This window comes from Ambystoma mexicanum, chromosome 10 (genome assembly GCF_040938575.1).
Source record: "Ambystoma mexicanum isolate Mex_15411 chromosome 10, UKY_AmexF1_1, whole genome shotgun sequence".
Lineage (NCBI taxonomy): Eukaryota > Metazoa > Chordata > Amphibia > Caudata > Ambystomatidae > Ambystoma > Ambystoma mexicanum.
The window spans coordinates 1,102,262,566-1,102,290,523 of NC_090932.1; the positions used below are offsets into that span (position 1 = coordinate 1,102,262,566).

The 27,958-nt window shown below is 46.4% G+C and overlaps 1 protein-coding gene across 3 annotated transcripts in view; it reads left to right on the plus strand.

Moving 5' to 3' along the window:
• ELMOD3 (ELMO domain containing 3) overlaps positions 1-27,958 on the plus strand; it is a 635,597-nt gene that overhangs the window by 367,274 nt on the left and 240,365 nt on the right. For 2 of the 3 annotated variants that reach the window (XM_069618948.1, XM_069618949.1), the window contains one exon: positions 25,204-25,326. The exons of the other annotated variant lie outside the window; for it this stretch is intronic. In XM_069618948.1, the coding sequence (XP_069475049.1) occupies positions 25,204-25,326 (123 nt within the window). The remainder of the gene's footprint in view (positions 1-25,203; positions 25,327-27,958) is intronic. 3 annotated transcript variants of the gene reach the window in all.

Genomic DNA, 27,958 nt, shown 5'->3' on the forward strand with positions numbered 1-27,958 from the left:
TGAGGGCTCATCGCATTCTGCAGATGGTGGACAAATTTCAACGTGCCCAGAGTCTCCCGGCGTTCGGGTTCTTGAGGTTGCTCGGCCTCATGGCATCCTGCATTTTCCTGGTGTCAGAGGCCAGGCTGTGGATGAGATCTCTGCAGTGGGCTCTCAAGATGCAGTGGTCACAGTTCTCTGGCAGGATGTCAGATCCCGTTCAGATTCTCGGTCGCACAGGATCTTCTGTGGTGGGCCGTCAAAGGCAATCTGATGAAGGGGGCTCCATTTTGGCAACTGTGGCCGGAGATAACGATTGTGACGGACGCATCCCTCACGAGTTGGGGAGCTCATGCCAACGAGTTGACAGCCAGCGGCCGTTGGTCTCTGTCGGAGTCCAGACTCCACGTCAATCTGTTAGAGCTGCAGGCTGTCAGGCAAGCCCTGAAGGCTTTTCTGCCGTCTGTGTGGGGGAAGAATGTCCTGATTATGACAGAAAATACAGTGGCCATGCACTACCTCAACAAAAAGGGGGGTGCAGGGTCACTCCTATTGTGCAGGGAGACGATGCAGCTCTGGTTCTGGGCGATTCAGCAGGACATTTCTATCTCGGCAGTTTATCTGGCCGGAGACACAAACGCGGCAGAGGACGCTCTGAGCAGGCAGAGCACGGTCTCTCACGAGTGGGAGCTGGCTCTGGAAGTTCTTTTGGAGATCTTCGCCCTTTGGGGAACCCCGCAAGTGGATCGCTTCGCCACCAGTGTCAACCGGAAGTGCGAAAGATTCTGCTCGTGGGAATTTCCTCCAAGAGGAACCTTGGGGGACACGTTCGTAGTGGAGTGGTCCTTCCCACTGCTGTACGCGTTTCCTCCAGTCCCCGTCATTCCGCAGGTGTTGCAGAGGTTCAGTTCCCGGATGATCCTCATTGCTCCGTCATGGGCCAGGAGAGCGTGGTACCCGGACCTTCTCGACATGTCCATCTGTCCTATATGACGTCTTCCCTACCGAGAAGATCTGCTCTCACGGGAGGGGGGTCGGGTTCTCCATCCAGAGGTCAAGTCCCTCAGCCTTCACGCCTGGTATCTGAAAGGTTGAGGTATAAGGATTGGGACCTCCCCGAAGACGTGATGGCGGTGGTGCTTTCAGCCAGAAGGCCCGCAACGAAAAATCTGTACCGTTGCCGTTGGAGAAAGTTCTGCGACTGGTGCAGGGTACAGAGTGTGGATCCTTTACAATGTTCCATTCCTTTGGTTTTGTCTTTTTTGCTTTCCTTAGCCCACAAGGGCCTGCAAGTAGGTACCATTTAGGGTTACCTGGCGGTGCTGTCCATATTTAAGTGCTCATCTGAGGAATGTTCTTATTTTAAGATCCCTTTAAACTCTCAGTTTCTAAAAGGGCTAACTAATGTGTTTCCACCGTCGCCTTTCCAGGTGCCGGGATGGGATTTGAATTTGGTTTTAAAGTTCCTAATGGGAGCTCCGTTTGAGCCCTTAAATTTATGTCTGTTGCGACTGTTGTCCTTTAAAACTGTATTTTTAGTTGCGGTCACTTCCGCACGCAGAGTGAATGAGTTGCAGGCACTTTCCGCCAAACCACCCTTCACTGTGTTCCATGAGGACAGGGTTGTCCTTGGGATGCTGCCTTCCTTTCTTCCGAAGGTTGTGTCGGAATTCCATCTGAGCCAGAAGGTAATTCTTTCGGCGTTTTATCCTCCTCTACATCCTGGTAAGGAAGAGGAGAGGCTCCATACGTTGGATCCTAGAAGAGCTTTGAGTTTCTATGTCTCGCGGATGTCCGGGGTCAGAGTGGACGATCAGCTCTTTATTGGTTATGCTGGAAGGCGTTTAGGTCAGGCTGTTTCCAAGCAGACCTTATCTAGATGGATCATTTTGACAATCTATGAGTGTTCCCGTTTGGCGGGAAAGGACCTTCCAGTAGGCTTACAGGCTCATTTTACTAGGGGTATGGCTGCCTCCACTGCCCTACAGAGGGGTGTTCCGATTCGTAATATTTGCGAAGCAGCCACATGGGCCTCTGTCCATACTTTTGTGAAACATTATTCCTTGGATGTTATCCATGGGCAGGATTTGGCCTTTGGTAAGGCAGTCCTCTATTCTTCAATTTGATTGGGCATTGTAAATTAATGCAATTGTAAATTCTTTTCCCACCTCCATACGTTGGTACTGCTTTGGGAGTCTGTCAAAGATCTGGAATACGTCGGAGGACACAATCCCTTCGAAGAACAAGTTACTTATCATACCTGGTAACGTTCTTTAGATGGGATGTTCCTCCGACGCATTCCACATCGCACCCTCCCTACTTTCCCCTCTACAGAATTTCTTATGCGATTGCAGCTTACGTTTCCGCAAGGCTTCCTGTAGTCATACTGGCAGGAGATTGGTGCCACACGTTCTGGGGAAAAAACTACAACTGAGGCTATGGGTGTTGTGCGTCCTAGATATAACATCCGGTGACGTCGACCATCGAAAGAAAGTTACCAGGTAAGATAAGTAACTTGTTTTATGTTGGCCAACACTATCAAGTAAACCTCGCATTTTAAGACTTGCAGCAAGTTTCAGGGGACTATGTTTATTAAAGAGACCTATGATCGCTACATATGGTGTCTCTGCACCTGATGTGGCCGCAAAGAGAGTGTTCAATTGAACTAAGAAACCCATCCCAGCATTCCACCTTAACAAAGGGAGTCAAGAGATAATTGACCTGCATCACCACCAGCTACTTGGCAATTGTCAAATCCAAAACAGTTCGAATGATGTATAAATGATGTACTAATGATTACTCACCATGAATGTTTAATTCCAGTATGATGAAAATGTTGTATTCATTAAGAAAAGGTTCAAGTGCAGAGTAGGATAACAAATGAGAACTGAAACAGCAATATTCTACTAAGAATATTGCTGTAATTATCAGAAGCAACGCAAGCCTAGAGAAAGCCATTGGATTGGTGAAACACAAATGCACGTGCACAAAAAATTAATGTTGGCTATTGCACACTAATTGTATGTAACCTATAAAGAATGTCACACGCGTCACATACTTGAATGTCTTTTTTTCACGGGATATGATGCAATATGCCTGACCATAGATGCATTAAAAAGACGTTGACAACACATAATCTAAAGTGTAACTAATCCTTGCAGACAAGTTGAGGCGCTGAGCGCCAATTGTGGGGAAGTCTCATTTTCTTGTTCATCAGTCTAAAGTCTGATTCGGTGGCCTGGGGATGGCAACATGCACAAACCTCAGGTGTCATGGATTGCTGCACCTCTCCGATTTTTCTAACTTGATATCCAGGGGAAGATCATGGACATGCACTTTCAAATGGACAAACTTTTCAGACATCAGGCGGATCACATCCTGGAAATATTTAAGAAGTCAGGCAGACGGCATGCTCAATAGGTCTATCGGCCACCCCAGGGCCAGTTTATCATGGCTCATCAGTACTGGGTCATGCTGGTTACCCTGCAGAAACAGCGCTTTGGAAAGGGTGCTCAAGTGAGGAGTCAGCTGGCCAGGAGGACCTTTTGAGAGGAGGACCCAGGAAAAGACACTGACCCAACTAGTGGTATCTTTGTGGAGAGATAAGGGCAGAAGGATAGTCCATGTGAAACTGTTTGCATGTGTCCTGCGCTCAGAGGAAACATAGATTGGGTGGGGGCAGTCCCGAGGACTTTGGGCAGCAGTGGGTTGTGACCACGGACCAATGGGGTCCCATAGAAAATGGAAAAGGCACAGACTTTCTTTCTAGATTTTGACTTTCTTTCTAGACTTTTCCTGCAGACCGTCTTCCACAGTACATAAGACCGGAGCTTTAACTAAGGGAACTCCTTTTTGGAAGTCGAGCAGATGCTCAAAAAGAGTGATAGAAAGAGTGCCCAAACAACTACATACCAGGTTCTTCAAGATATTTTCTAATCCTGAAAAGGGAGCCAGGAAAATGGAGGCCTATTTTAGACCTGTGAAGACTAAAAATAATGTATGTGGAATAACCGATTAAAGATGGTGACACTTGCTCAGGTTTTAGGCGTTCGAAATCAGATTGACTGCATGGTGTCCCTAGACGTCTTGGATGCTTCCTTCCATGTGTTCATTGTACTGTCACTCCTGAAATTCCTGCACTTTTTGGTAACAGAGCAGTACCGGTAGTATCGAGGTGCTACCGTTCGCGCTGACATTGGCACTGTCCGTTTCACCCAAGTAATGTTTGTGGTGATGTTTAACTTGTGACTGACAGGTGTGACTGTCGGGTGTGTCTGTTTTCTCACTATTGTGATGATTGGCAAGTGAAATTGTCCAGTCCTGAAGGGTTACTGTATGGCTTTTAATAGAATATGGGACTGCTCAAGACCCTCAGATTTATGGTAAAAATAAAGAACCCTGACGCCTACCATACAGTTGTAGATCATAGGGTTGGATATGTCCGGTGTTTATTGCAACATTGAAACCTCTTGGGTGGTAGAAAGGCCCTCTTCAGAATGTCAAGTCCACCCTGGACAAGTTCAAGATAGGGTCATGGCTGCATTTCCTTTATTTCTGAGCTCCTGGGCCTGATAATCTCATGCCTTCTCATCCTCACTCAAGCGAGGCTTTAGATGAGGAAGCTCCAGTGGGAACTATGATTTAGTTGTAACAAGTTGACTGGATCCCTGAAGGACTAGTGAGCCCTGGCTAGCTCTAGGATTTGAGTTGGTGATACAAGTAAATGAATATCATGGGGTGCAACCGATTTGCTCTCCCAGTCTTTCCGGCACAGGTTATCCTGGTTCCTCCATGATGCGCCGGTTGGCATACATCAATGAGCTGGACATACGTGAAAGATGGTCAGAGGGGCTCCAAATTAGATTTTTGGAGCAGAGATAGATCCATCTGCCATTGCAAGCCATCTAACTGTAGTTGTGGGGAAAGAAGGTGATGGTCCTAAAGGACAACACTGCTGTGATTCATTATGTGAACAAATGGGGCAGGTTCGGCTCCCTAAGGCTGTGCAGGGAGGCCTAATGTCTTTGGTTAAAGGTCAGGAAGATCTCAGTCCAGGCCATCTATGTGGCCGAGAAGAGCAATGAGAGTGTGGATGCTGTCGGCAGGAGCTAGTCTGTGTTGATGTCGCATTAGTGTACTCTAAACCAGTTGGTAGTTAAAGACAACCTCCATATGTGGGGGCCTACTAAAGGTGGATCAATTTGCAATTAATGTCAACGAAACTGCCTATTTCGCTCCAGAATGGTCCAGAGAAAGAGTGTGCTTGGCAATGTTCCACTAATTCCATGGACATTCACAAACACATTGTCACCTGGTCCTGAGGTAGTTCAGACTCTACAGGACGACAGTGATCTTGGTGGGCCCTGAGATGGCTGCAGAGAGTCTGGAATACAGAGGTGCACAACCTTATTAGTGGATTGTGCAGGGCCTGTTGACTCAGGAGTCGGCAGAGTTTTCCACCCGGATCCGGGCAATATTCAGCTACACGCTTGGCTTCTGAATGCATGAGTTTTCAGGGCCCCAGTGGTCCAAGGTGCTTTTGGACCTCCTGGTGGCAGCCTGGAAACAAAATGCATTTAAGATGTACTCGTCCAGGTGGCTGCGCTTGTGCAGATGGTGCATTCGGCTGTAGATTGCCCTTTTCTCAGTTTGTGTTAGGGATTTGGCTTTGTATTGTTGCTTGTGAAGGAGGCTGCTGCTATCTGGTGGCTTTGTCAATTTTGGTGCAAAGTATGACAAGGGCATCTTTCTTGAGATTCTGATTGTGATGCACCCCTTGAAAGGTTTGGTGTTATGCTACCCGCTAGTGCCTTACATTAAGGTGCAATGGGACTTCAGCCTAGTTTTGTAGCCGCTGATGGCACCACCTTTTGAGTCCATGCACAGCAGTGACTTAATATTCCTTACTTTAAAGCCTGCCTTTCTGCTAGCTATGAAATCAGCCATGTGAGTGAGTAACCATCAGGTTCTGTCAGCAGACAGATCTTGCATGGTTTTCTTGAAGGACAAGGTGACGCTTTGGGTGAAGCTGTACTTTGACCCGGGACCTAGCTGAGTTTTTCATTAACAAACCCAAACCTCTTCTGGAAATATTTCCACCACGTTACCTGTCTAAGGGGGAGAAATGGGCTCCTAGCCTCTACATTAGTGTTACGCTCACCTGGTCTCTGCAGGGACGTTGGGGCACGGTTGGAGCCCTCCCAGGACTTGGCTCCCTTGGATCGACTCTCTCCCCCAGCTGCTGCGTAATCGAAGACTTGGGATGCTGGTACTGCCCCTGAGAGAAGAGGAGAGGCAGTGAGAGTGGCGTGGTGGTGTCGTGATCCCCCTCAACCCTTTTGTGCCAGAATGAAGTGAGGAAGACTTTGCCCATGCAAGCTCACCTGTTTTTAATGTAAGGATGAGCTCTCCGTCCTGCTTTCTCTCAGCAGGTGCGCCATGGATGGACCTAGTTGCGTCACTGGTCCTTAGCATGGAGGTCCAGACCGGCTGCTACCTATTCCGCCTTGAAGGTAAGTGTTTATAACAATGATTATTGTCTGTATCCTTTGTAGTGATTTTCCCTAGTGATTACTGTTCTTAATGTTATCTTGTCCTTTCCTCACTCTCTATGTATGATGATGGCCCACAAGTGGGTGGTGATGGAAGAGAGTCCAATCTGGAACACCTGCAAGTGGTAAGTTGACTTTCCGGATGATGCGCCAGGCGTTTAAAGTTTATGCGATTGTTAACCTAGTGCCATCTGTCTCCTTTGCAAGTGATGGCAAGCGGTTCTCTGAACTCCTGCCGGCTGCCAGATGAGAAGGTCCACGAGGATGCTGCACCGGAAGATGACCCCATGTTGAATGGGAGTTCGGGACAGGTAAGTGCAAGGTGTCGCCTGAGTGGATTTGAGGAGACAGGTAAGAGGCGTGCGGCCGCTGCTGGTTGGGAGCGAGTAGAAGTGCTCCAAGCGATGGCGAGGCTGATCTCAGGTAAGATGAGCACGGTAGCTGCAGAGTCGGTAGCGGGTAGCAGAGCTTCCGGCGATGGCGTGGCTGACCGCAGGTAAGATGCGCGCAGCAGCTGCAGAGTGGGAAGCGGATAGCTGTCATGCCCGCGCCGCTGGCACACGCATTGGCAACCATCATGGACTACTTGGTACTCATTTATCCTCCTAATACTCCTTGAACAACTCCTTTTCACGCCTTGGTCTTTTATTTCCATTTGCTCAACTTTGGTTCTTTCTTATTTTATTCAATTAACTACATTTACCATAATGCACCTGGCTACAGTCCTCAATTCCTGGCTATTCTCATTCATCGTTATGGAGACCACAATCCCCAGAAGCCCTAGCGGCCAGTGCTGCTTCCACCTGCTCAGGACCAGAGAGGGAGGGGGCAGATTGTCATCAGGTGTGCTGCCCCAGGTGCTGTCAATTAGCCTGCCTCAGAACAGGGCAGGGCTGTATATAAGCAGCTGCCTGCAGGAGCACAGTGTCTTGCATCTTGAGATCTCCCCGCTCCTGTTTGCCTTGACCCGCTACTTTGTATGCTGTTCCTGTTGCTGCATTATCCTGTTTTGATCCAGTGCCCTTTCCGGGCTCCCTGCCTTGCAGCCGATCACGCTCCGCTGCCTTCTACCTACAGCCCTTGTCCTCTGAGCTTCCTGCCTTGCAGCCTACTACAGTCCTCTGCAGCCCTCTACAGCCTGCAACCCTCTGCTGTCTCCAAGCCCTTGTCCCCTGGGCTTCCTGCCCTACAGCCTGCCTCACTCCGGCTGCCTACAGTCCTTGTCCTCTGGGCTCCCTGCCCTACAGCCTGCCACCCTCTGCTGTCTCCAAGCCCTTGTCCTCTGGGCTCCCTACCTTGCAGCCTGCACCTCTTCGCTGCCTACAGCCCTTGTCCTCTGGGCTCCTTTCTTGCAGCCTGCTCCCTCCGCTGCCTACCGCCCGTGTCCTCTGGACTCCCTGCCTTGCGGCTTGCTACACTCCTCTGCAGTACAGCCTGTTTTACACTTAGCTGCCTACAGCCCTGCTCCTCTGGGCTCCCTACCTCGCGGCCCTATTCTTTTGGGCTCTCTGTCTGTCGCCTCCTACTAATCTCTCTGTGTCCTGTTCTTCTGGACTCCCTGCCTTGCAGCCTACTACAGTCCTCCGCAGTCCACTACAGTTTGCCTGCACCTAGTCCCACTCTTGACTGCAGACCTGCTTCCTACTTTGGAGCCCTTCTGTTTTCCTGACTGCTGCTCCCTTGTTCTCTTCCTTGAGTCCTCTGTACTCCACCTTAGGTTATCTACTTCAGTCTAACTGCCTTTCCTTCATTTCCTTCTGCTAGATTGCTCATTGACTTCCTTTTCGCTGGATATATATGTTCTTGTCTTCTCATGTGTCTTATGTAATCCCTTTGTACAGAGCTTGCCTGTTGGTTTCCGGCAGGCAACCTCTGCCCCTTCCCTTGTCGCGTTTTCAGTGTTACAGACACCCACTGCTGTTGTTCCCAGCCATGAGCATACAGCTTGGGCCTCTCTTATAGCAATCTGTGCAGAAGGCTGGAGTTTCCTAAGGTTCGTGGAACACTCTTTCCCATTTCAGCATACACCCCAAGAGGGAATCCAGTTTGTTTGTACCTTTGTATCTTTTGCCCCTTTTGGCTCAGAGCTACAGTTTCCTACTCTTCTTTCTTGTTTAACTCCCTGCTGTGTGTGCTTATCTGCTACCTTACTTCGGCACAGCCACCCAAAATCTACCTGGGTACCCTGTGCCACTCTTGACAGAGTGCCATTTCTGACAATAGCAGAGCTTCCAGCGATGGCGTGGCCTACCTCCAGGTAAGGTGCACACAGCAGCTGCAGAGTGGGAAGCGGACAGCAGCGCTTCCAGCGATGGCGTGGCTGATTCCTGGTAAGATGCTGGATGGGTTCCATAGACTGAAGATGCTTGTGCTGAACAGGCAAGGATCTGTAGCTGGCGGTAAGCATTACGCTGCACAAGAATACTAATGCGAAGTGCCAGCATGCGGGTGGGGCTGGCTTATATAGCCTGTCCCCAGCTACTCACTTTAGGCCCCGCCTTATGGCCCCACCTTGCCACTCCCTCTGTCTTCTGCATGTGCCTTCCATGCATTTGTATGGCCCCGTCCGGCCTAGATGCATGTGCCCTGAGCATACTGTGTGCAGAGCACACTTTGAAATGAGCTTGGTGCCAGAGGCACCAAGACTGGGTCCATTGGGACCCTGCAGGAGATAAAGTGAAAGGCCCTTGACCATTGGCCATGACAATCACCTGGTCAGACGAGTACCGCATGGATAGACTGGTATATAAATTCTGGTTTCACCATCACTGTCTTGTGGCCAATGCTGGATTTGACTTTTATGGACTTCATTCCTTCACAGTGCGTCACCCTTTCTCAACTCTCATGCTGACTTCCTTTGCATCTTGTACTCATGGTGGCCCTGAATCATGCTGTTCCCATCTTCATCTTGTATCCTGGCTTGCAACATTATGTGTTACTACTGACTTCTGCAATTGTATTCGCTCTCCCCTCTTGCTTCTCCACTCTTTTGACTGCTAACTCTCTAGTCTCTCCTCCTTTCTGTTCTCCCTTTTCCTAGCTCCTCCCCTTATTTTCTTCTATGCACTTACTCTATCATAATTGTCCCTGGACCTAGTATGATAGCAACCTCGTCTGTCTCCCCCCCTCCCCTTACTGTTTTTTTCCTCCCCACACCCCTCCAGCACTATCTGAAATGTCATCAGGCCTAGTATGATAGTCGCTTGTTTTGTTCCTTCCCTACCTTTCTGCACCACTCTCCCTCACCTCTTGTTTTTCTCCGGCTCTACAGAAATGTCGTCAGGCCTAGTATGGTAGTCACCTGTCTGTTTCCATTTCCTTCCCACTCTCCCCCTCCCTTCCTTATCTATGTCTTAGCTCTTGCACTATCTGAAATGTCGTCAGGCCGAGTACGATAGTTAATTTCACATCCTTACTGTTCATGGCCTGTAAGAATGTCATTGTAATTTCCCTTGTTCCCTCCCTTGCCTTGAAGCGCTTTGAAACACATTGTGTATAGGCGCTATATAAATAAACTATCACATCATATCATAGACAACTGTTTGTGGCTTATTGTCGCACATCTACGGGGGTGGCTGTGGCCAAACAGACCATCTCCAGATGAATTACTGCATGCATTGGAATCTGTTATGAGGCGTCGCATAAAACATCCCCAGAGAGGAATGTGGCACACCCTGTAGAGGAAGAAAGAAATACCCCTACCAGAAGCTCCTCCCCCATGTTGCCTATATGTTGGGAACCGTAAATTGAGACATGCGCAGTACCAGTGAGAATGCCTATACCGCAAAGAATTCTTGAGACAAGGTATCCATTGAGAAAACCCTATATGCATTCACAAAGAAGTAATGGTCTTCTGGCAGAAGTCTCAGAAGAAGTATGAACGTGAATAAGAAATAAGACTGGTGACATAACATGAAGCAGAATTGCCACACCCGGTAAAGACACAAATGAAGGAATATAGACATTCTACGGGATCTGAGGATGAGGTATCGAAGAAAAGCAACATTTTGGGATCGAAATGAAGATTGCTTGTGTGAAGAAACACTGAAGAAAATGCAGAGTCATTTTACAATTGTGCAGATGTTGTAATGCAAGTAGACGAAGTAATCCTAAGGCTGGCCACGTAGTGAATAGATTGCGGCAATGCACCAATGTTTATACATAGGAATATATAGACTCTGGATGTTCCACAATGCATTTTTTAGAAACCTTCATCCCCATGAATGGAAAGGGCTTGAAGTGTGGCGCAGTTTAAAATAGTTAATGGCGAAGGAGAATTCAAGAAAGACTGGCTGGCCGGCCCAGCACCAAGAGTTGAGGCCACCCTGAGCTTGGTTGTCTGTCAAGAAGCTACATGAATGTGAGAAAGAAGCAAACTTCTGTTGAGGTGTAATGGGAAAACACTGAAGGTGCCAAGAGTTCATGATTTAATAGTATTTTATGCACAAAGAGCTCAAACGTGGTCCCCAGTCACATGGTCAGATAGAAATAGACTGTGGGTCGAGCTACACCAAAACCAGAAGATAAGACCATGCCACACTCACTTTTATTACTGGGCACAATGAGTCGCTACAAGACAAACTTCAAAGCCTAATTGAATGACAGACCACAGGAGTGATGATAGATGTTGGGCTAATTGGGTGGGAGGCATGACCAGGCCAACCCACCCAGCACCTGGGGTAACCAGCTTGCGTGCTGCTAGCAAGTGGAATATTCCAGAAGGTAGAAGCGTGCCAACCAATTGTAGATGGCCACGTATTAAAGAGCCCTATAACTTGTGTAACCAATAGGGTGTTGAGTATTAGTATGGCACTGAAGATGACTTGCACTTGCGATGGGCTTAGTTGTCCACCTGACCTTAGAGACCAATCACAACTCCCGTCAGTATGGAACATATACCTAGATGTTCCCTTTAAGCCTATCACATCCCCTAGCAGGTTTTCTTAGTTTGCCTCATAGGATGAAGTCAATAGTGATGAATTTTTAGTACAAGAATGTTTTTTTCATGTGATGCTTTGAGCGAAATTGAGCGAACATCCATTGATGTCCGTTGTAACTCCCTTTTTTTAGATAATTGTTAATAAAACGGTACAGAGTTTTGCCAACTTCATGACTCGGTTTGATTATTGATGTATGAGTATGTTCTGCATCCCCCAACCATCTCTAAGTATTGTTACCTCGTCTTAAAGGGCCCCAGTTCCCGGGGTTCAACTCCACGAAGTGTTGTGTGGTGTGAAGTTGCAGGAGTAGACTCACCCACAGGTGGCATGATTGTTGGCATACATTTTTATTTGATAATAAAATAAAGAGGAAACCTATCCCTCCCTAACTCTAAGAGGGGTTTTCCTGTCTCAACTAAGGATTTGGTCAGAATGTCCACGTAAATGAAGCGTGCACCGTTGTGTGCCAAAAGGCCTACTTCTGTCCCTCAGACTTGTAACTAAACTAAAGAAGTAGTGGGTCTTCTTGGTCCAGAAGAATGGCTCACTTCTTCTGGACAACGGATCATAGTTCCAATTGGCAGGCAGGAAGTTTGGCTGAGAGAATGACTCCCTTCAAATGGATTGTGTCCTCCAACATATTCCTCATCTTTGATATGTGGTCCAGCTTCGGCTGCTTTCGAGAAACAAAAATGTTGTCGGCAGAGGGCTTTGTGCGTCGATGGTGTCGATTCGAAGTCCCTCGGAGGCCTCCATTGAGGGTGACTTCATCTGGTGTACAAGTAGCACGCGTGGCGCCCGTTAGCCTCAGTTCAGTTTTTCCGCAAATGTGTTTGCTTCAGAGACTCGGTGCGCCTCGTTAGTATTTGCTTACTAAGCAGTTCATCAAAATCAAAAATAATCATTCCACATGTCTACATCATCGACCCCGACTACACCTCGTTCGGGTTTCAAAAAGTGCAGAGAATACGATTCGAAAATGTCCATCATGCATCCGCATCGCTCGTGCCTATGGTCTTTGGGGGAAGCCCATGACACGGATTCCTGCTCGAAATGTCAGGCAATGAGAGTAAAGCCCTGCGAGAAAGGATGTGAAAATTGCAGCTAGGCCGTAAAACTAAATCTGATAGTTCTTTTACCGTCGAGTCTGGGGAGCATTCTCTTCGATGCGAAAAGGACAAAAAGAGATCAAGATCCCGTAGTGGCTCCCGCCACTCGTCGTCCTCAACGAAATGATCGAAGAGACGGCACCACCAGTCGCCGTCCTCTTTATAATCGTCGGACGAATCCCCCAGAAAATGTAAGTGCCCCACAAAACATTCTTCTTCTGCATAGTGGGAAACATTTTGTATGAAAATGCTAGAAATTTTCAATAAGGGCAAGCCTCCATCCGCGCCTTCTTCGGAAGCCGGATGAGAGTTGTCCCGTTCCGACACTCGCGCGCCCTCGAGCCCTGGTGATTGAAGAAAGACCCATCGAGGACCTTCAAGGTCTCCTATGAAAGAAAGTCGCATGAGTCATGACGGGAGCTCAAAGTCATCGACGCCATCGAAAGACTCAACATACTCCGAAGAAGAAATCTTCAAAGACGACCGCCGAAACCTCGACGCCGCCATTTCCATCGACATCTTTGTTGACGTCGACAACAAAATCAGCGCCAAAAATGACTGACTGTGACTTCAACTCAGTTTTCTGAGCATGTTAAATCTGCCAAACAGTGTAACGCTCACCTGGTATCCACAGGGACGTCACTCAGCCTGTTCTGACCTCTTACGACCTCGAACCCTTCCCTGGAGTCTACTCGACTGGAGACTGGGCCTGAAACACAGGATTGGTAGAGTCTAACTCCCTATTGTCTCTGTGTGCTTGAACCCCCTTCTTCCCCGGGGTCCAACCCTTCCCTTTGATCCACAGCTCGCCTGTTTTCTTGGAAAGTGTGCTCTCCGTCCTGCTTTCAGCACATGGGCGCGTTGATTGATGCGGGCTCGTTGCTGTCTAGTTACTTCACTGGCAAGAGTCCGACAGGTAAGTATAATGAGTCTTTTGAACAGTTCTCTAGCTTTGTTCCTTTCCTTCCTTAGATGATGGCCGGCGTCCGGGGATGGCGACGTGCTGCTGAGATGAGTAGCGCTGAAGGTGAGTGAGAGCGCAATGCAACCCTTTCGTATTTGTATTGAACTGAGTTCTTTTTCTGTGTCTTTTAGGTGCCGCAAAGTTTTCAGCGTGGATGCCGGTTATGAAGAAGAAATGCAGTGAGTAAGCGCGGTATGCGGCGCCTCTAGATGTTTCCATGCTAACCTGGAGTGTCTTTTCCCTCTTGCAGATGGATGAGAAGTTCCGGAGACAGAGTTCTCCCAGAGCGGCTGGGATTCAGGTAAGCGTTTGAAGCTTGTACAGTCTTTAAAAATAAGCGAAGATTTGCTGAATGCTTACTAATGCCTTTTTTCTGTTCTTTTCCCTTTTCCTTAGGAAGCGGCGTGCCGGGATGGGAATGACACCGCCGAAGATGCCCGCAGAACAGAAGTAGCGATGAATGATGGGCAGAAGCGCTGCAAGGTAAGGCTGTTCCTAACGGTGTTCTTGTTCTTGCAGGAGCTGAGCGCAGAAGAAAGATGCAGGCCTACTGGAGACCGATCCGAACACAGTGAGTGTCACGCTGCAGGTGCAGAAAACACAAAGCCTGTTTCTCAGCCTGGGTGTGGCTTAAATAGTCTCTGGGTATCCCAGGTGTCTCTGGGCTGAACCACACCCAAAAGACTAGACTGCACATGCAGTTCTGGGAACCGAAATATGTGGGGGCATCCATCTTTTCCCCATCAATGCACTACAAGTCCAATCACCAATGTTATCCTATGGGAGTGAGTGAGTCTGGTGCCACAAGCGCCAAGTCTGACTCTAAGTGGGTCTTTGAAGGGATGGAGAGGCCCTTGAGGGCCATGTAGGTGATCGTGGCCTGGCTCCAGCCTGACATCTTGGAGGGCTGGGGACATGAGTGGCAGGAATCATGACAAACAGCCTAAATCAAAGCCTCCACCTTTGGTGGTTCCTGAGAAAGTTTATACTCCTTTGCCTAGAAAGGAGTACTTCAAAGCCCTCACTTCCATTTTTGAGGAAGAGGAGAGATCTGAGGAAGAGGAGGTTCCTTTTGGCCTTGAGTTTCGAACTTCTAATGTCCCAGATTGTTTAATCTCAGAGGAGAGTAAGAGGAGAGATCTGGTTGCCACAGTGCACAATGCTAGTGGTGTTGACACATCACCTGAAGCTGAGTTTGGTAGACCAGAGCCGGGGGAACACACGGATTACTCGTATCGGCATCTGATGTCAAAGGTAGTTGAATACCTTGGTTGGGCTAAACCACCAGCTCAATTTATCCAGGGTGACCTTACTGATATTCTGGACCAAGGTCCACCTACAGACCCAATCTTAACCTTTCACGTGGCCTTGCAAAATAGGGTGGCCAAAAATTGGTTATCTGTCCAAACACCCCACTCCCGAGAGTCTGGTGGTCCAGGCAGCCACAGCTACATTTAATAAAACGGCGTACCCTACAATCCCTCCAGATAGGGACGACAAGCGTGTGGATGGATGGGCGCGCAAGGTATTTTCAGTGAGGAGTTTGGCCCTTAAATCGTGTAAGTGATTTCAATCCGGCACTCCAACTAAGTCAATGCCTAGTATGGGATGCCCAATGGAAACCCTTATTTATATATTTTTATGTCAAAGTTCTTTTAATTCTGGATGATGTACCCTTATATAACGCCCCTGTCTTTGAATCTCCCCGACCTCACTGAGCCAAGAAGTAGGTTTGTTTTGCAAATTAAAAGATTTATTTGAAGAATTGAACAATATATAGATTACACTTTTATGAATATGAATAATATCTGAATATCACACTTATGAATATGAACAATGATCAGCAATGGGTAATATTACAATATCAACAATCTCTTTAATCAATTAGGAGTAGTAATAGGAAGAATAATCTAGCAGAGAATACTTTGTATGGGTTCCAGAGATTGCAATGATGGGAAGAAATGCAATACCGAAATAAAACTTGATAGGACTTCAATCCAAAGACAATATGATCACTCTTTCCCCTTGTTATTACTCACTCCCCCCAGAATGCAATAGGAAGAGGTGGAATGAGGGAATACAGGTTTCGGGAATATCAATCAACAATGCAGTTCAATCCCAGTTCCCCCCCACCAAGCTTGGAGAGAACAGAAATGCTTTAAAAACAGGTCAAAATGCTTTTGAATGTGATTTGCAATGAATGGGAAAATGCTAAAATTGATTTTAATTCACTAAATAGGATTCAGAACTAGTCGGGGTTGCTTTGGATTGGTTCAGGTCAACCCTAGCAATGATTATAGAATGATAAGCAGATGGAAAACGAAATTCAGAAGTTGAAATCAAGAAATAGCTATTTTTACATGTGGTGAAATTGAGCCAAATGTGAAATCGCGGCAACTTCTCTGCATGCGGGAAACGCAATTACGGCAAAACTATAGGGTTTGAAAGCTGAGGATGCTAGCTTCAAGATGACACTTAAATTTCGGTTCTAGGACATACGGTTCAAAAGAGGTTTTTGTGAAGGTAGATTTTTCAGAAACAGAGTCAAAATTTCAAAATGAATGATGCGCTTTAAAGATTTAGGAACCAAGATGGATTTATACTAAGAAGCTATGAAAGTACAAGATACCCAACATCACAACCACCAGAACAAGGTGCCTTTCACTCTGATTGTTGTGCGCCAGGACACTTGACTTTCTTCAGAAATATCAGCGCGTAGATGATTATCGCTACAATTATCACAGACTATATAATGCGAAAGGATTCAGGATGGACACTAGATTCTGTAATGCAGTTCTGGATAGGTTGAAATGAATTGAATAGGATTACTTTAACTAAGAGATGACTATGGACATTTCTAGACTAAATACTCACTCCTATGGCTTTGGAATGGAATGGGCCCGTTAAAGATCTGGTCAAAGGTTTGTCTGGGATTCTCTTGCCACCGGACAGGTCTCAGGCACAGGGTTCTGCTCTCAGCAAGGCCCTCTGGTCTGCACGGCCTCTTGGACTGGGTCTGATGGGTTCTGGGTTACAGCTCTGCTGGACGGATCTGGATCTTGGTTCTAGCACAGGGTTCTTAGCTAGAACAGCAAAACAGTTCAGCCAGGCTGTTGGATTTTGTGGTGCCCCTTGGAAGGGTGGGGGTTAAAATCAGGTTGCTAGATTTTAAAGGCCTGCTGAAAAGGGTTCAGCTTTTTGGATTGGGCCTTTCTGCTTCCAAGTTCTAGAGTCTGGATTCTGGGTCTATGTCTGGAGCCTGGATCTTCCTGCAGGGTGCTTCGCCAAGGAATCAGTTGATGAGTGGAAAGTGTGTCCTTCTGGGTCCTCAACAGTCCCTATTTATCCATTTACAAAGGGGGTGGGGAGGCTGATTCTCTATGCCCAACCCTCTAAAGATCTGATAGGTCAGAGAATTTCCCTTCTCCTGACAGGAGCGGTGTGTCATATGTGTCAGAGTGACACTGTGTTTATGGCCCAAAGGAAATCCCTCCCCTTTGCTTTTATTCAGGAAATCTATTTTCCCCAAAAAACATATTTCCAAGATGCACAACTTGTTAATAATACATGACAGATTGCCTAAGATACATTTCTGTTTAACTCACATCTTTCTACGAGCTATGGCTCATAAATGACAACTTTTTCGCGTTTTTGGTGGGTTTCTCAATGTTAGTTCTGCACCAATTTTTTTATACATGCATGCACATCCCATCCGGGCGCATTCCTGTAATTTTTCATGTTCCTAACATAAACACCATGGCTACAATATGAATAATTTCCGGGGTTCAGTCTCAGAACATCACACAGATTCCAGCCTAGTCTTAAACTGTGAGTGAATTTTTCATTTTAACAATCTCTAAGTTTCATATTTTTGTCAGTTCAGTACACTTTGCTATAAGCATTTTTCTAAAACATACATTTACTCCAACTTCAATCTACATTTTCAGTCTGGCCCGCCCCCAGAGCTTGGCTGAGGCAGAGGGTCACATGGCTTGCCTTCCTGCCAGAGCAGTTGTTTGTCAGTTACACCCGAATTAGCATTTTCTATTCAGCCCTAGGAACCCATTGTTTCTTTCTCCAAGCAGCAGAGTAAATCTCCTCCCCTCCTGATTAACATGCCAATGCGATATCCTCCTTTTGGTGTGAGTTTCTCAGGGGAAGAAGGCCTCTTGGAAGTTTTAACTGAATCAGGTTACCTTCTGGTCAATTGTAACATAGTTCCTTGTGAAAAAAATACATTTATAAATTTAAAATAAGCAAACATATCTTTACTTCCAGTCTTTTTCAACATGAAAATCAATGTTATATGGCATTTTGACGGAATTCTCTTCTTTGGCATATTTAACTTCTGAAACACCAGTTCTCCTGTCAGAATTAGAGATCGCAAGCACCTTTCGCAGGCGAGTATCAGTGCTGCACCCATTTTTGACAGCTTTCTTTCCATCAAGTATCTTTAAAAGAGGATTTTGTTCTGATAACATATGATTCTTGCTGACATTGTATTTATGTGGATTCTTGCAGTAGAATAATGTGGAACACCCAACAAGGAGGTTGGATCTTTTAGGTGGTTTGTGAGCCATGATTTTTGCACATTTTTGACAATCAAGAAAACGGATTTACAAACAGCTGTTTCTTTTTGGCAATCAGCATTGCTTTTTCAAGTGATTTCAGGCTACTTTGTGGGTAGCCCAATGGTGGGTATTGGCAGTGGTCTCCTGTGTTACCATTGACGTAGGCAAAAGTGGATGGCGGCTTATTTTTCAGATTTTTACTGCACACTTTCTAGTGATTTTTAGCGAGCAGCATGCTTTGCGGCGGCCATTTCTGAGCTTCTGCTGCCAGCAATGCACAGTAATGTTGCAGGGCCTGGATTAGTGGGTTGAGACATCCCACAGTCGTTCAACTCCACAAATGCCTTAGCCAAATTTTCGTACACTCTGTGGGAGTGCATATCAATGGTGGCGGAGCACTTTCCAGAAGGGGAGGAAAGGGAAGGTTTCCTAGCTATCGTTAAGGATGGCAAAGAAGCCATTAAGGAATCCCGTCAATCTGGATTAGACACTGCAGACAGAGTCAGCAAGTCGGGTTTCGCACCAGATGTACTGTCTCGTCTTCTAAACATGCCATTTTACGGGTCTCACCTTTTTGGTAACAAGGCTGACGAAAGCCTTGAGAGGTTGCAGACCTCAAAGGCGGCTGCCACATCTTTAGGGGCCGCTGTTAGGCAACCTCAACCTTTTTCTTTCTTCAGTACAACCTTGTAGGGGACGATCCTATCGTTACTACTCCTCATTTGGTAAGGCGAGAGGAATGGCCAGTCAAAGAGGCCAAAGAAGAAAAACTTGTGGTGGACGAGGAAAAAGTGCAAAGCCGGCTCCAGCTACAGCTTCCTTGCCATCGGCAGCAGCAGCAACCGCTCCAAAACCACTTTCAGAGCTTGCATCACAAATCACAGGTGGGAGGCAGACTGTCTCAGCATCTCGAAGAATGGCGAGCCATTACTTCAGATGCTTGGGCTCTGGAGACAATAGCCCAAGGTTACTGCCTTCCATTTATAACGCAGCCTCGCAACAATCCACCAGGGAAACACTCTTTGAGGGTTCCAAGTCCGCTCCTTGTGCAGGAAATGTTAACCCTGATAGAGAAAGGTGCTATAGAACCAGTACCTGTAGCGGAGAGGAACAAGGGTTTGTACTCCCCATATTTTTTTGATCCCCAAGAAGGACAAGGGACTGAGACCCATCTTTGACTTGAAATACTTGAACAGGTACCTGAGGAAGGACACATTTAAGATGGTCACATTTTCTCAGATCCTTCAGGCCCTCCAACTTCAGGATTGGTTGGTGTCATTGGACCTTCAGGGTGCTTATTTTCATGTACCAAGTCATCTCAAGCACAGGAAATGCCTAAGGTTAGCTGTTGGCAGCTCGCACTATCAGTTTTGAATCCTGCCATTCGGTTGACCTCCGCCCCAAGGGTTTTTACCAAACTGATGGTGGTGGTGGCAGCACATCTCAGGAGAGGGGGGATTCATGTCTACCCCTACTTGGATGATTGGCTGATCAGGGCGCGCTCTCCCGAACAAGCCCTGGATCATCTCAAAATCACCTGCCACTCCCTTCACAGATTGGGCTTCTCCCGCAATTTCAAGAAGTCACAGATGACACCTTCTCTGCAGCTCCAGTACATCGGAGCTGTATTAGACACACCACCCAAGGCGAGGGCTCAAGACATTCTTCAGATGGTCACCAAATTCCAAACTGGTCAGGATCTTCGGGCCTTCGATTTCTTGAGGTTGCTCGGCCTCATGGCATCCTGAATTTTTCTGGTGCCAGAAGGCCGCCTTAGAATGAGGTCCCTTCAATGCGCTCCAAGAACTCAATGGTCACAGTTCTCAGGGAAGATGACAGACCGACTTCAGGTTCCAAGCAGGGTCGCACAGGATCTTCTGTGGTGGGCCTGCGAGGACAATATTCTGAAGGGAGAACATTTTTGGCAACCATGGCTGGAGATTACAGTAGTGACAGGCGCCTCACTCATGGGGTGGGGAGGTCGTGCCAACGATCTGTCAGTCAGCGGTCGTTGGTCTCCATCGGAGTCCTAACTACACATCAACCTTTTGGAGCTGAAGGCTTTAGAGCTGAAGGCCTTCCTGCTCTCGGTCAGAGGAAAGAATGTCCTGATAATGACGGCCATGCATTACCTCAACAAAACAGGAGGTGTAACGTCACTGCCACTGTGCAGAGAGGCGATGCAGCTCTGGTACTGGGCAATTCAAGAAGGAATCTCCTTATTGGCAGTTCACCTAGCCAGGGAGGAAAACATGACGGCAGACTCGCTGAGCAGGCAGAGCTCAGTGTCCCACGAGTGGGAACTAGCTCAAGAAGTCCTTCAAGAGATCTTCGCCCTTTGTGGAACCCCTCAAGTAGATCTGGTTGTGACCAGAGTCAACTGGAAGTGCGAAAGGTATTGCTCAAGGGAATTTCCTCCGTGGAGTTCTAGGAGACATGTTTGTGGTGGATTGGGAGTTCTCACTACTTTACGCTTTTTCACTGATCCCCGTCATTCCTCAAGTAATCATGAGGTTAGGACGGTTTGGAAACCGCATGATCCTAATTGCCACGGATTGGGCCAGCTGAACGTGGTACCCGGACCTTCTAGATATGTCCATCTCTCCTCCGATTCTTCTTCCGCAGAGAGTGGATCTTCTCTTTCAAAGGGAGGGACAGGTTCTCCATACAGAGGTCAACACTCTCAACCTTCACGCTTGGTTTCTGAAAGGCTGAGATATAAGTTTGGGACCTCCCGGATGACGTCATGGAGGTGTTGCTTTCGGTAAGAAGGCCAGCAACAAAATCCTGTTGCCGTTGGAACAAGTTTTGCGACTGGTGCAGGGAAAATAATGTTGATCCTTTTCTGTGTTCAACTCCACAGGTGTTATCTTTCCTCTTATCATTGGCACACAAAGGTCTCAATGTTGGGACCATTAAACGGCCTTGCTACTCCTCCTCTATTTGTCGGCGCCCTTCGACTTGGTGGACCAAGCAGTTTTATGTAAACACCATTTCTCGAGCGATGCAATAGCCTGGGTCCAATCCTTTCGAGGAAATAGAACGATGAGAGTCTCATCCCTGTGTGCATCCTTGTGTGCATCCACAAGGATCATGCGTCTCGCCCTACCAGGCCACTATTTGACAAATTGGACAGACTGGGTGTCACTACACCAATTATGCAGATGACTCTGAGATCCTCATTCCCCTTTCGGGAAATTTTGAAGAGGACACAGCCTTGGTAAATAAAATATACCTCCTCATTCAGGCATTGATGGCCTCTGCCTGAATGACGATAAAACAGAGATCCTGATTCTTGGTTCTGATGCCAACTTGATGCCTACTTAAAAAAAACTGAATTCCAATTACTCTGCATTCAATATAGACAGCAACACAATCAAAGTAGTTAAAGACGTAAAAACCCTAGGTTTCTACCTCGAAAGAAACAGGTTAACTCCATGGCATCTTCTACCGCCTATACCTGCAAGCTTATTACGGCCTGCAGACCATTTCTAACTAAAGCCAGCTGCATCACCCTTGCCAATGCCCTTATATTGTCAAAATTAGATTACTGCAATGCCCTATACCTAGGAGCTAACAAATACATCCTTGCCAAAATAGAAATGTTACAAAACAACGCCCTGAGAACGGCCCTTAACATACCTAAAAGAGAACACATCTCTTCAGAAGAGATCACCACTGGCTAAATATAAGCGACAGGATCCTACTTAAAACAGTCTCACTCACATTCAAATGCCTTAACAATGCAGCACCACCGTACCTTACAGAGAGAATGGTTAGAAGAACCTTGACTCGCCCTTCCAGAGCGGCCAACTCCCATTGCCTAGAGATACCTAGATTTAAGTTCACCAAAGCGGGAGGTAGTAGCTTCCCGGTGAAAGCCGCGCAATCCTGGAATGCTCTACCCCTAGCCCTCAGAACCGACCAGTCCTTCTACAACTTTAGGCGCAATACTCTAAACTGGCTGCGTACTAATGACATGTGATCCCTGGAGACTCCACCATATACACCCATTTACCTGCCTATGTATGCAACCTACTGTACCACTTCACTGTACCTAACTGTATTGTCCTATTACTTTTTATTGTACTTTTTTCCTTTGTGTAACTAAGTCTTAAGTATCCTTGTACCTGTTGCGCCCAGCTACCTAAGGGTTTGGCGTGCATTACCAAATAATAAACAAACAAACAAACATTAAGAGTTACCTCTCCATTTTCAAGCGCTCTTCGGAAGAATGCTCCTACTTTAAAATTCCCTTGGTGATTTAATTTCTTAAAGAGCTCACAAATGTGTTCCCACCTTCTTCTTTTCAGGTGCCAGTTTGGGATACTAATCTGGTGCTAAAGTTTTTAATGTGTGCCCCATTTGAACACTTGTTCACGTGTCCATTGAGTTTGTTAACCTTAAAAACCATATTGTTGATTGCATTGTCATCGGCATGTAGTGAGCGAGTTGCAGGCACTTTCCTCTAAGCCACCCTATACTGTAGTCCACAAAGTCTGAAGGGTAAAACCCTCCTTTCTACCTAAGGTTTTATCTGATTTCCATCTAAATCAGAAAATTATTCTCCCAGCGTTCTAGCACCCGCCGTATCCCCGGTAAAGAGGAAAAAGGCTCCATAGGTTGGACCCTAGAAGAGCTTTAAGCTTTTATATTTCTAGGTTCTCCGAGTGGATGACCAACTCTTTATTGGTTACACCGGAAGAAAATTGGGTCAAGCTGTTTCAAAACAGAATTTATCAAGGTGGATTATTCTTGGCATCTCAGAATGTTACAAATTGGCAGGCAAGGGCCCGCCAGAAGGCTTGAGAGCTCATTCTACCAGTTATAGCCTCTTCTGCAGCCCTTCAAAGGGGCGTACCTATTAAATCTATCTGTGATGCAGCAACTCGGTCATCACTGCATACATTCACAATGCATTACTGTTTAGATACTTCCCACTCTCAGGATGTTGCCTCTGGTAAGGCGGTACTGGATTCGGCCTTATAAAATGCAGACCATTTCAAATTCTACTCCCTCCTCCAAACTCTGCATCCTGATTTGGGGGTCTATCAAAGATGTGTAATGCATTGGAGGACACAATCCATTCGAAGAACAAATTACTTACCAACTGGTAACGTTCTTTTGACTGGATGTTCCTCCAACATATTCCTCATCGCCCTCCCAGCCTACCCCTCTGTAAAATTTTCCATGCTGTTTACAGCTTCCACTCTCGCAGGGCAGATTGCGGATTGCCTACACTACAGCCAACATGAACAGGAGGGGTGGAAAAACTGAACTTAGGCCAACGGGCGCAGCGCATGGTACTTGTACACCCGATGTTGTCACCCTCGACGGAGGCCTCAGAGGGACATCGACTCGACGTCATCGGCGCCCTCTGCCAACAAGTCTTTTTTTCCGAAAGCAGCCGAAGCTGGACGAGATATCAAAGATGAGTAATGCGCTGGAGGAACATCTAGTCGAAAGAATGTTACCAGTTGGTAAGTAACTTGTTCTTCTCTAGGTATCAGTTCCTTTCCAAGATAAAAAACAAAGTTCCAACTGAAAAGGTAAAGTTGCAATTTAAACTTCATTCCTTATTGCCCATAGTTTTCTTCACTATTTTGTTTCTGGAGAATACCTCCCTTCTCCAGGTATCCTGTTCTCAGTACCAGAGGAAAGACTCCATTTCCTGGGTCTTCTTTGGCTTTGCTTCACGGTACACAATACCAAGGGGGTATGTCTTCCTTCCTCTGATCTCTTGCAGTTTCAGAGAAGTGGGAGGGGATGTCTCTTTCCCTTTTTCTTCTCAGGCTCTTTGTCACAGTTCACGAAGGCTGGTGGAAATGACTCCCTTCCAGGGGCCCTTCACAGGTTCTTTATCATAGTTCAGTGACTGGGGGATTGGCTCCCTTGTCCAGGCCCTTCTCAGGCTTTGTGATGCAGTTTGCCATGCCAGGGGGAATAACTCCCTTCCGTTGGCTTTGGTACTGTATTCTCACAGTTCTACTCAACCACGGCAATGCTCCTCTTCCCCTGGTCTTCGTTTCATCTCTCTCGCCCCCCCCACCCATGTCGCCCCCCCACCCTTAGTTTTCCCTCTTCAATTTTGAATTGGCTTTGGAACTCCTGAAACACTAGACTGCTCCGTAGTTTTCTGAGGATCACTCTTCATGCTTCTGCACCACCTCCTCTTCCTCATCCCAGTATGTCCCTGAGAGCTCTCTAATGTAGACCTGACTCTTCTTAGTCCTAGTACGTTTATCCTATATCTCCCCTGGGTCGACTATGTTCTTCTTCTTCATCGTCGTAGTACTGTTACTACTATGTGTATGACATATGCACATGGGATGGCAAGGTAAAGAAGGGTTAAGGGCTGGATTTGAGGGGAAATATACTGCGTTTTCCCTGGATAGTCATCCCATAGGAGGTGGGAGGATCCTCCTGCCCAGGGGGACTATCAGGTAGTAGCCCCACCTCCTTGGCCTCATGGGAAGGGCCTAGAAGGGACGACATCCAAGGATTTTTCACAGTGGCTAAAGCCACTTCCTTGAGGGGGCCTTCCAATTCAGGAGATTTGCAGAGCATTTTTGCTATGCACTACTGCCAGGACACTAATGCATGCGTTAAGACCTTGTTTGGAAGAGCTGAAGGGCAGCATATCTTTGGATGAGGTACCTGTTTTGGGATTGGCATTGTTAGGGTCATCTTTCAAAGATAAGACATCTGCTAAGTATAGTGTCCATTTGAGTAACAAGTTATGTACCTTGTGGGTAACATTGCTTCTGATGGATACGTTGTCTCCTTCGCAGATTCTTTATCTGCCCACCCTCCTCCCCTCGATCCCCTTGGAATTATCCGATTTCACCTGTGGTGGGAGGTATTCAGAGAACTATAGGGCTCAGGAAGGCAGTGCCACTTATGCCCTGGACACAGCGACTTCCTTTGTGGTACTGCAGCTTTGGTTGATGCCACCAGGGAAGGGTAATTAAAAAAGGTACCTGCTTGCATGATAGATATTTGCAATGACAAGGAATCTGCAGAGGAGTCATATTATCCATCAGAACTAATATTAATCATATGTTTTGTAACTTCCTCTTCTCCTTGCAGGCTCTCTGGATACCAGTGAAAAGGTACACATGCGGGTTTTACAGACTGTTTACAAAAAGCTAACTGGTTCCCGGTTTGACTGCCCCCGCTTTGGAACTCACTGGGAACATCTTGGCTTCCAAGGTGAGGGATCACTGTATTTATGTAAATGTTTCAGTTGTGCATCAATCAAAAAGTTCTCTAGGATGGATTTTATGGTAGGGTCAAGGCTTTTTATTTATTTGTTTGTATAGCGCTAAAGCCTGCGGCATCAGAGCGCTTTCCAAAGAGACAGGACCTAAATAGACAGAAGACGTGACAACAAAACACAAATATGAGTCAGTTTTGTGATGTGCTTGAATTTGTGGTCTGGTTGGGTGCTTATTTGAATAGCAGCGTCTTTAGTTTCTTTCTGAATTTTATATAGTTTGGTTCCAATTTCAGTGTCGCAGGTAGTTCCTTCCATTTAAGGATGCTTCTGCTCGAGAAGGCTATGCCAAGGCCGTTCTGCTTTTTAGCTGGAATAGTTTGGAGCAGGCCTTTATTAGCTGATCTAAGTTTTCTGATTGGTTCATGCCAATTGAATTGTTCCTTTAGATATGCTGGGGCTTTACCGTATAGGCATCAATGGACCATGGTGAGGGACTTGAATGCGATTCTCTCCTCTACTGCCAACCAGTGCAGATCGTTCCTGTCACTCGTAATGTGCGCCCTTCTTGATTTTCCGTGATACCCCTGATTGCATTGTTTTGTATCATCTGACACTGTTTCAGGCATTTGCTACTTGCTCCCAGGAGCAGGGAATTGCCATAGTCAAGTCTGGAGAGTATAGTAGCTCTGGCTATAGTAGCACTATTTTTCTGATTAAGTAGGGGTCTGATTTTTTAAAGTAGTTTTTGGTAGTACTGGCAGTTTCTTTTCAAGTAAGTTGTATGGGCCTCCGCTCCTAGTGAGTGTCTTCACTTTTTCTGATATTGGTATTTGGGCGTTTTTAATACTGAAGGAGGAGTATGATGGGTCAAGTTTTTTTCTGGCTTGTGCTGATCCAAAAATCATAAGTTCCGTTTTGGTACCATTAAGGCATATCCAGTTTTCATTCATCCAGCCTTCGATGATATTGTATATAGATGTTAATTTATCGCTATCTTGTTTGTAGTTGCCACTCTGCTCGAAAACCAATTGGGTGTCGTTGTCGGCGAAGTTAGTGTCGGCGAAGTTAGTGAAGAATATGCCTAATTGTGTCAGCATGGTGCAAAGACAGCGCATATATAGGTTGAACAACAAGGGCGAAAAACTGGCTCCCTGTAGAGCTCCACAATCTACTGGTTTGGTTTTAGAGGCCTGGTTTCCCCAGACTATCCTAGACTGTCTGTCTTGTAAGAATGAGGATATCCACTCAGTTGCTTCTTGTGAGCAGTTTCCTGAGAGTTCTAAGGCCTCTCAGAGCTTCGTGTGATCAAGCAGATCGAAGGCTGCCGAGAGGTCTAATAAAATCAGAAGGCCTGATTTGCTCCTGTCCAGTATACCTAACCTCTCGGTCTGCAGATCTAACAGTGCCGATTCAGTGCTGTGGGCTGTTCTAAAACCCGATTGTTGGGGGTGCAGAAGGTTGTTTGTGTCCACATAATTCTGGAGTTGTTCAGTGGCAACTTTATCCAGTATTTTCAACAAAAAGTTGCAGTTAGTTATTGGTCTAAGGTTTGCAGGGTCTTGTTGGTCTAGTTCTGGTTTCTTCGATAATGGTGTAACCGTGACTGTTTTGATTTGTGTGGGTACAGTCTGATCCCTGGATGACACATTTACCATTCTTCTAAGGAAGGGAGAGACTATGTCGATGTTTCCAAGTATACGTTTTGGTGGTAACACATTTTCTGTGCATGAGGTGCATCTTGTGTTAGAGAGTGTTTTCTTCATCTCATCAAGTGTTATTGGTATGAATTGGAATTTAGGAATAATGGGTTCAGGCTTGATTTTACTTGCTGTCTCTGGAGTAAATAGGCTATTGTTCTGGCAGGTTATAATGGCTTGTCTGGCCTTAATGATTTTGTTGGAAGGCTATTGGACTTTCTCACAATCTAGTTTGGTTGGTTGGAATGGTGGCGTGAGTGCTTTAGGTTTATCGGTGGCTTTAAGGATTTGGAAGAGTTTTCTGGTAGAGTTGGGTGCCTTGCTAATAAGTTAATTGTAATGATCTTTCTTAATTTCTACAAGTTTGGTTTTGTATCTACAATCAGCGTTTTTCCAGTTTGTTTTATTTATTTCTGAGGGTTCTTTTACCCATTTCCTTTTTAAGTTTTGTTTCTTTTTCTTTAGTTCAATGGCTTCGGAATTGAATCATTTTTGGTGGTTTATGTTGGGCCTGACTTCATTTTTCAAAGGGGCGTGGAGGTCTAGCATGGCTTTTAGGTGTAGGTTGTATGCTAGTATTATTTTTTCACATGAGTCGTCATCAGTAGTGTTGGACATAATTTCATTTACTCCTTCTGATAGCGTAGTGCTAGTGATTTTTTTCAAGTTCCTATCAAGTACGGTTTTGGGTGAGTTATTTGTTTTAGCCATTTCTTGTTTTAGGGTAAGTAAGACTTCAAATTTGTAATGATCTGTCCAGATACATGGGTAGGTTCCTAGTAGTGTGATGTCGGATTTGTTTTTGATTATCCAGTCGAGTTGGTTCCCTGTGACCGCCATGGGGCCTTTATTGACTATTGTGAAGGCACAGTTCTCTAGTTCTTCCTCTAAACTGATAGCCTCGGGGTCTTTATGGTTAACCCTCCAT